Source organism: Phoenix dactylifera, chromosome 3, assembly GCF_009389715.1.
Source record: "Phoenix dactylifera cultivar Barhee BC4 chromosome 3, palm_55x_up_171113_PBpolish2nd_filt_p, whole genome shotgun sequence".
Classification (NCBI taxonomy): Eukaryota; Viridiplantae; Streptophyta; class Magnoliopsida; order Arecales; family Arecaceae; genus Phoenix; species Phoenix dactylifera.
In genome coordinates, this window is record NC_052394.1 from 9,786,831 (window position 1) to 9,801,522 (window position 14,692).

The 14,692-nt window shown below is 40.3% G+C and overlaps 2 protein-coding genes across 2 annotated transcripts; one reads left to right on the plus strand and one right to left on the minus strand.

Moving 5' to 3' along the window:
• The first annotated feature begins 891 nt into the window (after positions 1 to 891).
• LOC103715275 (40S ribosomal protein S4-like) lies at positions 892 to 6,159 on the plus strand. The gene is made up of 5 exons (XM_008802850.4): positions 892 to 1,009; positions 3,661 to 3,738; positions 3,826 to 4,005; positions 4,114 to 4,212; positions 4,807 to 6,159. The coding sequence occupies exons 3-5, from the start codon at positions 3,949 to 3,951 to the stop codon at positions 5,236 to 5,238; spliced, it is 588 nt and encodes a 195-aa protein (XP_008801072.1). The 5' UTR covers positions 892 to 1,009; positions 3,661 to 3,738; positions 3,826 to 3,948; the 3' UTR covers positions 5,239 to 6,159.
• A 6,497-nt stretch (positions 6,160 to 12,656) lies between these two features.
• LOC103715274 (heavy metal-associated isoprenylated plant protein 35-like) lies at positions 12,657 to 14,434 on the minus strand. Its single transcript, XM_008802849.4, has 3 exons — positions 14,193 to 14,434; positions 14,039 to 14,114; positions 12,657 to 13,952 (listed from the first exon to the last, which is right to left on the minus strand). The coding sequence occupies exons 1-3, from the start codon at positions 14,232 to 14,234 to the stop codon at positions 13,021 to 13,023; spliced, it is 1,050 nt and encodes a 349-aa protein (XP_008801071.3). The 5' UTR covers positions 14,235 to 14,434; the 3' UTR covers positions 12,657 to 13,020.
• Between the last annotated feature and the right edge of the window lie 258 nt (positions 14,435 to 14,692).

Sequence of the window (14,692 nt, forward strand, 5' to 3'; positions counted from 1 at the left end):
TGTGCTAGATCACTTGGATCATGGTTTGCCATACTGCCCTATACCGATATAGAGCATACTGTACCATATCAGAAGAAAGCCGGTACAAAATATACTTTCAAGTCGGTATATGTGAGGACTCATGTAGATGTGTATTTAGTCCCATGTCGGTTATTTGCTGGATAGATCTTGGGTGCTTGTACAAAATTAAGGAACCCAAATTACATCTTTCGACTAGCCTTTTTAGATGAGATCCTAGGTTGTTACAAATGGTATCAGGTGACTCGGCCCATAACCCATATGGATTAGGGGACACTGCAGCATGGATCCATTAGAACTGGCCACAGGCCGATCGTGGTGCTTGGGATTAGATTTGAATGAATTTGAACCCTTAGCTTGACAAGGACATCAGGGCTTAAATGAAGGAGTATGTGAGGATCCGTGCGGACATATGTTTAGTCCCATATTGGTTATATGCTGGGTAAATCTTGGACACTTATACAAGATCAAAATACCCAAATAATATTTTTCAGCTAACTTTTTTGATGAGGTCTTGGGTTGTTATAGTACAAGCTTCGTACTTCCTGTACCAAGGTGTATTGCCCCTCACCGAGGTATACCGCTCCATACCGAGATGTACCGACCTGTATCGAGGCGTACCAAGGTGCATATTAGTCTGTATCAAGATATGTACCGGTCTATATCGAAGCATGATGGGATAAAAATAAAAAAAATAAAAATTTATTTTGATAATAAAAATATATTCGTATCATATTATTTTTATACAGCACCTGCTACTGAGATTGCGGATGTTGGCTCAGACAGTCCCCCCAGCAAACCAAACGAACCGGTTGAATCCTCGGTCGGGGTCACCCTCCGGACCGTCGCTATTTATCAGGGCAATCTCGTAGCGAGACCGTTGTCGTAAACCCTGGTGTTTATGTACTTGCTCTCCTCGAGTCGAACGAGAACTCCGCGCGACTTCGAGCTCTTCTAGCAGGAGGAGAAAACCGAGACCTCGCACAAAATGGTTCGGTTTCGTCCCTTCTTCCGATAGCAATGATGTTATCTGCGTTACTTGATGCAGTTTAATTTTATGATTGCGATCTTTTCTTCGCCATTTCTTTTGTTTCGATCTTGGGTTAGGGTTTGCAAGGCATCTCCACTCGATTTAAGGTTTTGTTTCCAGTGCTTGTTCAATGTTTGTGCGATCTAGCAGGCGATTGCGCGTTTTTAGGGTTTTCAGAAGCCAAAAAAAAAGAAAAGAAAACACCACTTTTTTTTTTTGGATAGAATGTTTTTGTGTTTTAGACTAGAAAAATAGGGTTGGATCTCCGTTAGTGTCTGTTCATGAAAATTATCATTGAAAATAAATCTCATGTAAAATTATCCTGTAAACTAAAGCAGAAAAACGGAGAGCTTTCTATTGCTGTTGTGAAATTGGTGTGTGCATTCAGCTTGGTGCATGATGTTTTTGGATATGGAACCTTATGGTTTATATTTAGCCAGCTTAAAATTTGGAAAAATGATGGAAGATTGGGAAAAAAGTTCCTTTTGTATACGTTACTTAAGATTTAAACAAAATGATGGACCTATGTTGATATTTTTCGAATATTGCACACCATAGGATACTGTTGTTCTGTTATGTTGTTTAGTTGATATCAAGCTGCTGCAAGCAAAACATTGACAATTGGGCTAAACAATTTTTGTTTTAGGTCTATCAAAATACGCTACATCTTGTTATATACCAAACAAATTATTATCTAGTATGCTTGACTTTGTTGAGCAATATGATAGCAGTGTTATCAAAAATTGTTGTTTTTGGTTTAACATTTTCTCCTGCAAACTTTATTTATTGTTTTTTTTTCAAAAACAAAGCTATGCAATAATAACTTTGCATGGCTTTTATAAATTGGAGAGTGTGTTTATTCTGTTACATAAATGTTACCCTGTACCGAGTTCAGTTCCCTTCCAATTTGAAATGTTTCCTTGTTCATTCGTTTTGAAGTATGAATCCCTTATCGGCATGATCTGCCGTACCGGTCCGTACCGGCCGGTACCGGATCAGCATGTAATCCGGTACCGGTAGTTTATTGTTGAAGAACTGGTACGGAACCGGTACGGGACCGGTTCGGACCGGTACGCCACCGGCACGGGACCAGTTTTGTACTGGTCCGGGCCGCCACCGGTACGCCGACCGGTACCGGTACGGTGGACCTTTCTTATCGGTTTTCCATATGATTTATCTGGATGAGCACTTCCAGATATTGGATCTAAACTTATTTTGTTGAATGACCAACATAGCGAATTCCGGGTGAGTCTTCTTCCTTTTCAACTAATAGATTCTGGAACTTTAACTTCCTTTTGAATGTTGTAGATAGGCGAGATGATGGCTCATTTTTCTAACTGCTGTTTTTAGCCCTTGGTTAGCCATATAAGCTTGCAATTGAAGATTTTTTGTTTTTATTCGTTTAATTGGATTCATCCCTCTCTTTTTGTTGTCTGAATATTGATTGAAACATGCAGTAATTTTTACAAGCAATATCGAAATTTTGTCCGTGTGCCATCAATCAATCAATTTTTCTATTGCTTTGTATATGCCATTTGAGCTACACCAGCTTGTTCTTAGAATGGAAGAAGATGGATTGTCCAGGGAAAATACCCTTTTTTGTCTAGTTTTACTTGCTGAGTTTTTTCACTTGATTTAGATTTATTTTTTAAAACATTTTTGTTTCCCTAGAATATTCTGATTTTAGATTGAGAAAATAAGGGTAGAACCTTTGTAAGTATCTGTTAATGCAGATTTGGCTATTTGTTTGATGCAATGAGTTTTTTGAGGATCCATATATTGCTGTTCATTCTAAACATCCTTGAGCATAAATTTAATGTGCAAGTATCTTCTAAACTAAAACAGAAAAAAAGAGGGAGCTTTTTGTGGCTCTTGTGAGATTGGATCATTACTATGTTCGTGCGTGATGTTGTTGTATACGTGACCCCATGCTTTTTATCTATCTTAAAATTTTGGAAAAAAAGATGATGGAAAAATTGAAAAATATACGTTCCCTTTGTATATGTTGTTTAGGATTTGGAAAAAAATTGACGGATCTCTCTTGTTATTGGTGTGAATTGTACACCCTAAGATGTTCTTGCTATTATATGTTGCCAAGCCTATACCAGACTTCTGCAAGCACAACTTTCACCTTTGGGCTAAGACAGATTTGTTTTAGGCCTGCCAGAATAGGTTATGGCTTGTTATACACCAATCAAATTATTATCAAGCGAGATTGACTTTTTTGAGCTATGATGGTAATGTGATCAACCAATTTTCCTGTCACTTGATATTTGCCTTTTAAGCTAGAACAGCTGGTTCTTAGAAATGGAAGATGGATGTTCCGATCAAATACCCTTTTCTTGTCTGGTTTTACTTGTAGCTTATTTTGTTTGCATGAAAGCTCAATGTAAAAGGTATGCTGTTATTTTATTTTCAATTTTCTACTTATAACTGCAATATATGTAGTAGAAAGTCTGGCACCTTTTCTCTTGCGGGTGCATCTACAAGCTCCCAGTCATTTCTGATGAGCAAACGTTCAATATCATAGTGCTAGTCCATTTTGAAGTGATAAATACAGTATATCTTTATCATTTTGCTTTTGGCCTAAGTCTATGCTTATTTTACTTCAGGCGAGGGGTTTGAAGAAGCATTTGAAGAGGCTTAATGCCCCAAAGCATTGGATGCTGGACAAGCTTGGTGGTGCCTTTGTAAGTCAACATGCATTCACCTCCCCTCCACCCCCCTCTCCTATTTCCAGCCCACGCTTCTTACCGTATAAAGGTGTTATGTGTTAGGCCCCGAAGCCATCTTCCGGTCCACACAAACCAAGGGAGTGTTTACCCCTCATTCTGATCTTAAGGAATAGGTTGAAGTATGCTCTTACTTATCGTGAAGTAATTCAATTCTGATGCAAAGACATGTCATGGTTGATGGAAAGGTCAGGACTGACAAGACCTACCCTGCTGGTTTCATGGGTATGCATATTGATCAGCCATAGTTCGTTATTCACTTTTCTATGGCACTGTTTAGGAATTATTAATCATATTTGTTATCTCTATGCTGTTCTATTCTGTAATTTGCAGTATGTTGTATCAATACCTAAGACTAATGAGAACTTTCGGCTCCTTTATGACACCAAGGGAAGCTTCCATCTCCACTCAATCAAGGATGAGGAGGCTAAGGTCTGTGTCTAAATATCTTTTCATGTTGATGTTTGCATCGATGCACCATAATGTATGATTGTTGAATTATCAAAAGAAATCACTATTTTGCTTCACTGCCTCCCCCCTGTGACCTGCCCTCTTTTTTTTTTTTCCTCCTCATAAGTTGCCTGTTCTAAAATCAACAAACATGCCTTTGCTTTCTCAAACACTATAACGTTTCGATGCAAATTGCTTTTTGATCAGCAATCGTTAGTCTTAAACTTTGCGACTACTATAATCTTTTCCTTTGCTTGGTTCTTTGCTGTTGAGATGGTTTAATTTGTGTTAATTTTTGACCAATCAATGCCTAACTGCTTATAAAACTATTCCACCCATGTAAAGTATATTTTACATGCTAGATACCATGCCCTTGATCTTCCTGAAATTACTGAGCAATGAATTGTCATAAAGATGCACTGGAAGTCTGTCTATCAATGTTCTGTTCAAATGAATTCATTTCAACACTTGGATCAATCTCAGACTACTCTTTGTATCTTTTAACACATTTAGCAAAAAGGTTTTTGTTGTACAGTGTCTTAAATACTCTTTGTTTTTGTTATCTTTCTGTTCAAGCTATGCAAGGTCCGGTCTGTTCAATTTGGTCAGAAAGGCATCCCTCATCTGAATACTTATGATGGTCATACAATTCGTTACCCAGACCCCCTTATTAGAGCCAACGACACCATTAAGCTTGATCTGGAGACTAACAAGATTGTAGATTTTATCAAGTTTGATGTTGGAAACGTTGTTATGGTGACTGGTGGAAGGAACAGGGGACGTGTTGGTGTTATCAAGAACAGGGAGAAGCACAAGGGCAGCTTTGAGACTATCCACCTGCAAGATGCACTTGGTCACGAGTTTGCAACTTGCCTTGGCAATGTCTTTACCATTGGCAAGGGGACAAAGCCATGGGTTTCTCTTCCCAAAGGCAAGTGTATCAAGCTCAGCATCATCGAGGAGGCAAGGAAGCAGCTTGCTGCCTCTGGTGCTGCTGCTACTGTCTGAGTATATAGCTTGCTTCCATATTTTGTCTGGGATATTCAGATGGGTTTCTTTGCGGATATGCAAGGAGGATGTTGCCCATCCCTCGAGCAAATTTTGATGGTGCCCACTCTGTTCAAGTTTTGTTCGCTTTAGAATAGGGATGTCAGACTTTTTGGTGATCTTAAATTTAATTAACAGCAAGATGTTTGCATGGTTTCTTGTTTACTCATTAATATATTTGATTAGATCTGTTCATATAATTGTTTTTATGACTATTCGAGTAGTTTCTTGCTTATCTTATTTGTTAGCAGTTCTGTGATGCTTAAATCTTAGCAGCAAATGTGCTGCTGCTGCTTTCTCATCTTTCTCATCTATTTTCATTCTGCCATTGTCTTGCTGTTGGTGCCCTTAGACCTTGCTGGTGTGGCTGCTTGTTGATGCGATCCTGGGAACAGGGAATTGTGGTGTTGGTAGGGGCCATGATGCCCTGAGTTCTCCGGTAAATCGGAGACCACTTCTTGATGGTGTGATTGTGATCGGTGGTCCAAGGCGCGGGGATAAGAGACGATATGGACTCGCGCGCAAGAGACAGAGCATGATGCACCATAAAGATGAACAGACTGTGTGGTAGGGATGAGACCACATTCACGTACTGCCAAAACTGCAGGCAGGGGAGTTGGAGGATGAAAGAAACCCGTGGTTTATCGTTCAGCAGGTGATAATTTTTTAAATATAATTATTTTTCTACTATACAGATGGATTTGTAGAAATATTGTTTTTAGGATATAAAGCTCACACTTTCTGTACTTCAGGCTGCACCCTAAGTATGCCCATATATTTACTAATTTTGTGTGTGAGAGAATGAGGTTGTAAGAAAGAAGAGAATGAAGAGTTGTCTGTATTATATATAAAAGTGAAAATATTAACTCTTTGTGAGAAAAATGTAGTCCAAGTTTAAAAATTTTAAATGAAGTGGCTCTTCGTTGAGAAAACCAAACGGTCAAAAATTTAAAGAAACAAGCATCTCTAATGGATAAGAAAATTAAGAAATATTTTGAAAACAATAAAACTCTTAACAGGGCCAGACATCTGAGAGAACACTAACAGACTAATGGAACCTAAGGCAAGGATTCATCCTGAACAGAGCATGACAAATGGCTCGCCAGAACCAGGAGCAAGATTGTGGTTGCAGCAACTGCAATGGTCGAGAATCACCGGTATGGTACCTGGCCGCGAGGGTTGCTTTTTTGTTTTTTTTGGGTACAACAGCAGCTTACATGTGTTGGGTGTGAGCACATCCCGCTAAATCAGAAAAGATAGGCTCGGACAAAGAAATCAGGACCAATGCAGGATCTGCCCAAGCAAAGCTCTCAGAGTGGTGGACCGCAAAGGAAGCTATCCAATCAGCGGCGCTATTCGTCTTCCTAAAGATGTGCGAAGCTTGAGATAGTCCACACTCTACTAGGAGACTACGAGTGTCTCGGAGCAGCGGTCTGGATTCGACATCACGACGCCGACTCCGGATCCACTCGATCACCGTGATCGGCAAGGGTTGCTCTTTTTTAATGGCTTCATTTCTTAGCCATTCTTTTTCCATGAGATGTGAGTGTTTCAAAGGAGTTGCATAAATGGATCGTGGTTGTCTTAACTCTAGTGATTTGCAATTGAAAATTTAGGGAAATGGGGCTTCTTGTTGAAAATTTATACCTTACATCTTTGAGGATAATACTTCATTAGGTAGTTACTTCTAGCAGGAAGTTCCACTGCTTATTATCCAAAATTCTTTAAAAAACTTTTTAAATTCTTATGTAGTAATTAGCTGTTTGGAAACTTCTACATTATTTAAAAACAAAATATTATGAAGAGGTGCATCGCTTCTAAACAAGGTACGTATGTATGCAATGTTTGGACTCTTGTAAATCCATCGGAACATGTAAAACAAAGAACAAATTCCTTTCTGATTCTGAGTTTCCTACTACACTTTATCTTTTCTAGTTACGTTTTTTGATATGCATTTTTTTTTGATTAGGCATTGCATCCTGAGATTAGCATTTCCAAGTTGCCATTGCATTTATAATAGGAAAATAACTATCTTCAAGAAAGTTTCTTGGAAATGCCTCCTCTTTTTTTTTTTTTTTTTTTCGCTTAAAGAAAAGGGGAAGGGGGGAGGAAGGGACAACTTGTTTGCCTACATTCTAAATTTCTGTCCATACCACAACACCATGGCTGGCTTGGGGGCAATGGGGTCGAGCCCGTGGCCAAGTTGTATAAGAACCAATCACATTCTATGTGTTCCAAGTTCAGTGCAAATTGTAACAGATCCACATTGTACGGAAGCACTGGGACCTGGATGATCGGAGGAAGGCAGAGGGTCTTTGGCTCTGCATGAGAGAAAGATAGGGAGGAAAATAGGAGAGAGGAGAAAGCCCTTTAAGCCATTATTAGATCGAAATCCTTCCAAAGAATGGGAGCTATAGGGTGGGCTTTATTTGTAGCCTTGAACTTTGGTTTTGTTCAAAACATAAGCTTAACAGAGCCCGTAGCTAAAGATATGGGTAATCTTATTGTTAATCTTGGCATGACAAAAGGAGAAGTTGGCATTACCACCTGAACTTCCAATCTAGATTTCACATATTCCAATTTTGGATTGAGTAATGGTCATGCAGTACCTCTATTCCTCACTCAGTTCCAGTCCAATGTGACAGTAGGAGATTGATGCAATTGATCATGGTTAGGCCATTTATTTGGGCAGCATGCAATTGCCACATTGTGAGTTGCACCAATTTCCTTAGGGAGGACTAAGTGGCGAACAGAGTGTTACAGCATAGCACCATTCTTATGGATTTGAACCCACGCCATTAGTACTAACATGCAGTAAATTTACCAACCATGTCAATTAGAACCTCAATTTTTTTTGTGAATTTCGAAGGTTTGTATTTTATAAAATTGTTGATATATCTGGATCCAAGGAAAATGGGCAGAGGTTTGTTTATTGATGAAAATTTGCATATCATGATGTTAGGAAATGACCGATGATAACAGGTTTTGCGGCGAAATTTTATAGACCAAAAGATCAAAGAAAACATCGGTGGACATTATGTGACGTTCGGTGTGTCAATATCATGATGTTAGGAAATGATCTCTACATTTTGAGACCTAGGATGGGTGTCATATTGCTCAGGGCTACAAGAAGATACTAATGGATGATAAATAGAAACTTGTGGTTCGGCTTAACTCATTCCTTACAAGTTTTTTATGAACTTCTACTACTTTCAAAGCACTTGGACGAACGATGAAGCCGAACATTATACCAGAATTCAAAATTTCTTTTTTAATACCGTTGATAGGAAAACATGCAGCTAAAGATCATACTTTCGAGTCCGGCAATTGCTGCAGCTAGAGTGTTCGATAACAATGGAGAATGTATTGCAGAAATTGCTGGAACTTTTGTCAACCTTCCATAAGTCTTTTATACTAGCGGTCGGCACATGAAATATATACGATGAAAGCGAACAACTAGTAGTTCAGTTGATTGGTACTCATCTCTCCAAGTGATAGGATCCTAAGTGATAGCCAATAATCGTCTTATTCTCAAAAAATAAATGCATATAATGGAAGACATGGATAACCAAAGAAATGTATTGCTCTTATCAAGATTTGCCATCTCGTCATCGGACCCTATATTGGTACCATCCCATTACGGTGTCGGTATATACGGTATGGTACGATACCGACTGGTATAGTAAACCTTGGTTATTATCATGTACTTCTTTATTTTCTCTTTCTTGAGTAAAATTAAACTAATTAAAAAAATAAAAACAACAATATTATATTTTTCCAACATCAACAACAACAACAATATTATTATTATATTATTATCTTTTATGTTATTATTATTATTATATTTCCCCAACAGTAACAATAACAACAATAATATTATTATGTTTTCCCCCCACAAAAGTACAAAAATATTTTGTATGATTATTGTTATTAAAAAGAAGAAGAATAAATAAAGTTGACATGTCGTATTGTGCATGACTAAAGGACAATTCAATAAGCTGTAGAGGTAGAAACTCAGATGCAACAAGATGGTCTAATTTGGTATTCATTTAACTTTATATTCACCATGTATGCTGCTGATTACATCATTCCACAAATCATGTTGCATAAATCTTTTTCCTTTTCATTATTGTGCTGTGGCTCTTCATGACTTGCAAATGCCATTTGGCATGGCTTATCTATATCAGATGTTTATTCTGAAAGAAGCTCGCTTTCATTTATTTTTTCGGCTTGGGTTATCTATATCTGATGATCACTTCTCTTGACTTGGCTATAGCGACGGATCAATAGACGAGTGTTTTTTTTTCCCCCTTCTTTCTTTCTTTCTTCTCTATGACTTGAGCCAAAGATGTTTCCGATGTCTTTTTTTGTGCTTTTGTCACACTCTCAAAGATATTTTTTTGGAACATAATACCCAAAGGCAATTCCGTATCCAAGAACTCTTTTGTTCTGGTCAGAGCTCCATAGTCCATATCTAAGCTGAAGAAAGAAAATGTAACACTTCGGTCAGATAATGATATATACATGACTTGTTTCTTCATATATCCTTGACATAGAATTTGTGTATTGAAGTATTTATGTGGAGTGTGGACTTGCCATCCTCCTGTCCCATTCCATCATTCAGACCATGCATCACATTCAATTATTCAATCCCCACTTGAATGCAAGAGAAGATAGTCATATGGTTGGATGTGTGAATCTGTTTTGCAGAAGTCGATGGCAGATCTAGTGGTGCCTGCACAAGAAATTCGAACCCTTATTTCTTAAAGAACTTGATCATAAATTGATCTTCCGAAGAACATCGAAAGAGTTATGATAATTAACAACCTTGTATATAACAGCATTAAATTTATTACTTCATCACAGTAGTCCGTTGTGAGTCCAATATATGCTTCATGCACTGCTGATGACTGATTTCATGCACTGTCTGATACCAGCCGCCATGCTTCCCCCTGCCCGGGGGCCCTTCACCTCAGTCCACTGTGATATTTTCGATGTATAATTTAATGATCTTTTGTTACACTGATTAAGGTCAAGCCTACATCGCGTGCATGCAGCCATGCACTCTATGTATGGACTTTGTCTGCATGAACTTGGCCTTTCAAAACATGGATGGCCTCTCAAAACCTTGCTTAATGTGCTCAAAGCAACCTTCCATGGTGATTGGTGGCCATGGTCATATTTTGTCTTATGGGATGATGCTTCTCTTCTTATTTGGCAGTTAAGCAGGCTTGGAAGCTATATATGACTGCTACGTATGGTGCCGAATATTTTGGCAGATGGTTACATCCTAACCACTGGTGCAAGTGGGTTCTACGTTTGATCAAAACGTGCACGCGAGGCATATGATTGGTGTTCACGTATGACCCATTGGTGCTGCATGAAATATTGAATGGGCTTTCAAGGGAGGCATGGTCCTTTTAACAATAGAAAGAATCATTAACAATGGCTCTGTGTGCCCCATCATCCACATGCATTGCTTCTCAATTAAGATTCCCAAGCACATCTAACTCTAGTTTCGCATCTTTTTGAAAGAAGCCATCGCTCTCACAATGCCATCATGCTTTCATGTCAGCCTTCTGCTTTTCCTTGAAGGCAATTACTAACATCCAGGTTATCTTGACACATGATCTAATGCCTCACGGTGCACCATCTCCTCTGCCGTTCGATTCAATCAACAACGCCCTTCATCGGCAAATTATTAGAAGAAATTAGATCATCTCAATCCAATGCAGGATATATATATATATATAAAACCAATTTTATAATCATGGATTCCTATATGACCAACTAAATAGCCACCTAAATGTTCCAGCAATGTAAGTGCTTCTGAGGAAAATTTAGATTGTGACAAGGAAAATGCTAAGCTCATCCTCGATTGCAAGCACCATATGTGAGTGAGAGGAATTATAGTCTGGTGATGCCATGATTGTTAATACATTTTTCTGGGGAATAATATGAATGTCGTTAGTATTGTTCCCCTCCCATATGGAAAGTTTTATAATGATGAAAAGCTAGGGTTGGTTTAGTGGGTCGTGGGACCAATCATAACAGGTAGATGGATAATATTCATAAGAACAACGAGAGAAATTATATCCTACACTAGGTGCACCACATCAGCAATGCACCACAAAAACAATCCTAGATGAGGTGAGGGGAGCAACAATCCGAGACGAGTGCACGATAAATAAGACATGCATAAACGACACAAGGTGATTGGCATGGTCCACCGCTGATGCGGTGCTCCAGGGGTAAGGCATAATTTCCTGAACAACAAAAAGGGAATAACGTCCCAATGGACACCATCACCATGGATGTGCAATTTCGTGGGCGCATCTAAGCATATATGCTCCTCCACATCCATAGAGAAAAGGCAACTTCGTAGCTTTGACAACCAAATAAGTTTCTCCTCAAAAAGAAGCAACCTTGGTCAATTGGATAGGATAGTCAAAAATAGACAGGTTCCCATACGAAAATGGATCCAGAAAGGCATATACATTACTTCTCATCTACTTATTTCTCAGTATAATTCAAATAACAAAAGGAGAAGAGACCCTCCCTGGGACCATAATGACAATGAACAAAGTACCACCCTCCCTTTACCTTGGCCTGCTGCACTTCAGGAAGGGGGTCTTGTGCTCTACTTTGGTGGTCAGTCTTTATAAAAGAAGGCTTTACGACTATGTACCCTACTGCTCCTCCAGATGGACATATGCTGTGTTGGGCCCATCACCTGAGGAAGCCTAGGTGGGGCCAGCACATCTCACCACATCTCTATGGGTCCAACTCTACTACCCACCCTACTCCCATTTTCTCACTCAAGGAGGGGTTTCAATATGGCTTGCCCAAAGGAATGTTATTACCTCTAAGTCCTGGTATCAACAATTTCTCACAAGCTGGTCGAACTCAGCCAACAAATGCAGCAAGCCTGGTCAACTAGGAGGAGGTCATACTCCCCTCTTAGGTTTAATAAAAGTACAAGCAAATTTGGTGTGTAATAATGCTACACCTTGTTCTAATTTTCTTTTGTTCTCTCTCTCTCTCTCTCTCTCTCTCTCTCTGTGTGTGTCTTTTTTTTAAAAAAAAAACTATCACAGTGTGCAAAGACCATGGTCCACCTTGCTAAAGACCCTAAGTCTCAGGTGTTTCATGTTTGCCTTCCTTCCATCAAAATAATTAGGCGAATATACATGGTACAACCAGGCATGAAGGGATCCAAATCCTCTTTACAGATGAAAAGCCCTGCAAGCAAACCAAGCAGCACGACATGACAATAGCCTTTCAACCTCCACCAAGAAATCACAATGAGAGCAGAGAGCCCTCATATCATATTAAAAGAAGAAAAATGAAAAAAAAAATGTTAAAAAAAAGGTCATGAAGAAGGAGAAAGAAGGAACTCATTTAGAGCCCTTGAACTTGACATGTTATTACTTGTTTAAAAAAAGGCCATGAAGAAGGAGAAAGAAGGAACTCATTTAGAGCCCTTGAACTTGACATGTTATTACTTGCCTATTGAGAGATTGATACCAACCTCTAATATAGCTTTACAACACAGAAGAGTTAACAAAACCAAGCCAACTCCAATGCCAACACTGCATCCATTATTCCACTCTTAGAAGAAGTATAAGCTTAACATCATCTCACAACGGATATATTCATTTAAATTCCAAGTGCTTTACCTAAAGCTAAAGATGGTAGTAGTACTGGTGCCTCCGGATTCCGGCCAGCCGCCGGCAGCTCTCCTCACATAAGATTGCAAGCATTTGGGTTCTCATCGCTGAACATGTTGTCGTAGGACCCCGGCGGCGGCGGCGGCGGCATCGATGAGCTCGGCTCCAGCGGACCGTAGTAAAACTCCGGCGGAGGAGGGTAGGGTGAGTACGAGTGTTCCTGAGAGACCGGTGGCATCGGGGCGGCGTACGCTTGGCTTGCGCTCCGATGCGCCGTGTTGTAGCTCATCACGTATGCTGGGTCATGATGGTATACCGGGTAATGGTACATGTGCTGCTGCTGCTGCTGCTGCTGCTGCTGCGGCGGCGGCGGCGGTGGCGGGGAGCTAATGCCGCCGGCGGCCCCCGAATTGTTGCCACCATCCTCTTTAGCTACAGATTCTCCGCCGCCGCCGCCGTTGTTATCGTTGTTCTTTCTCGGCGCTTTCTTTCCCTTCTTCTTGCCGCCGTCGCCGGCGGCCTTCTCGCCATTGGCAGGGCCGGCAGCCTTGTCTGGCGCCGAATTGGAGCCCTCGCCGGCGTTATTTTCATCGGATTTCGGTGGCTCCTTGTTGTCACTCTTGGAAGCTTCGCTGGTGGCTTTCTTGGGCTCGGCGGGCTTGCCGCCGGCGGCTTCTTCAGCTTTGTTGCCATCGCCGGCTTTGCGTTGTTCACTTTTGCTCGCGTCGGAAGAGGGCTTACCGGCGGTATTGAAGGCACCATCGGAGGATGATGCCTTGTCATCAGAGCTTTCACTGGGGCCTTTCGATTTGGAGTCGTCTTTGCTCTGCTTCTGATTCTTGCTGTTGTTGTTCCTGCTGGGATTTGGGTTGGTAGATTCCGTCTCGGGCCAGAGCTCGGCGTGCTTGTTCGACTTGATCAATTTCTTGATGAGCGTCTCGGCGTCTACGGTTCCCGTCACCGTCACTTTGTTTTGGGGAGCATCGATATCAATTGTATAAACACCTGAAACATTTAAGCAAACAAACAAACAATTAAGTGAAGACAATTTGTGGAAGAAAGGCAAAAGATTGGAAAGATCTAGGAGATACCATCAATCTTTTGGAGGATTTTCTTCACCTTCTTCTTGCATCCCTCGCAGTGGATTGATACCTTCAACACCCAACTCTGAACCACCGGAAAGAGTCCATATTGTTAAAGAAACAGAGATAAGAAGCGTCGTAGTTGCAGTAGTAACAAAATTACCTTGTATCTGAGGGGTTCGGATGCTGCTTCCTCTGATGCCATGAGTTTGGGGAGAAGGTTTGGCTGTCGGTGGGGAGAGATGAAGCCGGGAAAGAGAGAGATAGATTTGAAGAATCTAAAGGGACGAGAGAGGGAGAGAGAGAGGGGGGGATTAAAAAAGGGAGAAAGGTTTTGGGGAGTGGGTGATGGGATTAGTTGGTGGATTTGCGACAAAATGGGGCGCACACACGTGAAATATAATGGATGGAAGGGGGCCATTAAGGCCTGTCGTGTAATGGAAAAACCGGCCCCTGTTTTTGTACAGCCGCCAATAGACATTTCCAAAACACTGTATGTAATTGTTGGATGATGACCAAAATATGTTCAATACTTTGGATTATCTTGACATGGTTTATTGGTTGCTGATTTTATTTGATCTGCCAATTAATCAGCAAATAAGTGCTAGGGTTACTAGCACGGCTTTTGATATATCTTAGATATGATAACTCCGATCTAATTTA

Coding starts and splice junctions, on each gene's coding strand:
- LOC103715274 (XM_008802849.4), bottom strand. CDS start 14,234: ATGGCATCAGAGGAAGCAGCATCCGAACCCCTCAGATACAAG. Junction 14,115..14,192: donor CCGAACCCCTCAGATACAAG/GTAATTTTGTTA, acceptor CCGGTGGTTCAG/AGTTGGGTGTTGAAGGTATC. Junction 13,953..14,038: donor AATCCTCCAAAAGATTGATG/GTATCTCCTAGA, acceptor TAAATGTTTCAG/GTGTTTATACAATTGATATC.
- LOC103715275 (XM_008802850.4), top strand. CDS start 3,949: ATGTCATGGTTGATGGAAAGGTCAGGACTGACAAGACCTACCCTGCTG. Junction 4,006..4,113: donor CTACCCTGCTGGTTTCATGG/GTATGCATATTG, acceptor TGTAATTTGCAG/TATGTTGTATCAATACCTAA. Junction 4,213..4,806: donor TCAAGGATGAGGAGGCTAAG/GTCTGTGTCTAA, acceptor TTTCTGTTCAAG/CTATGCAAGGTCCGGTCTGT.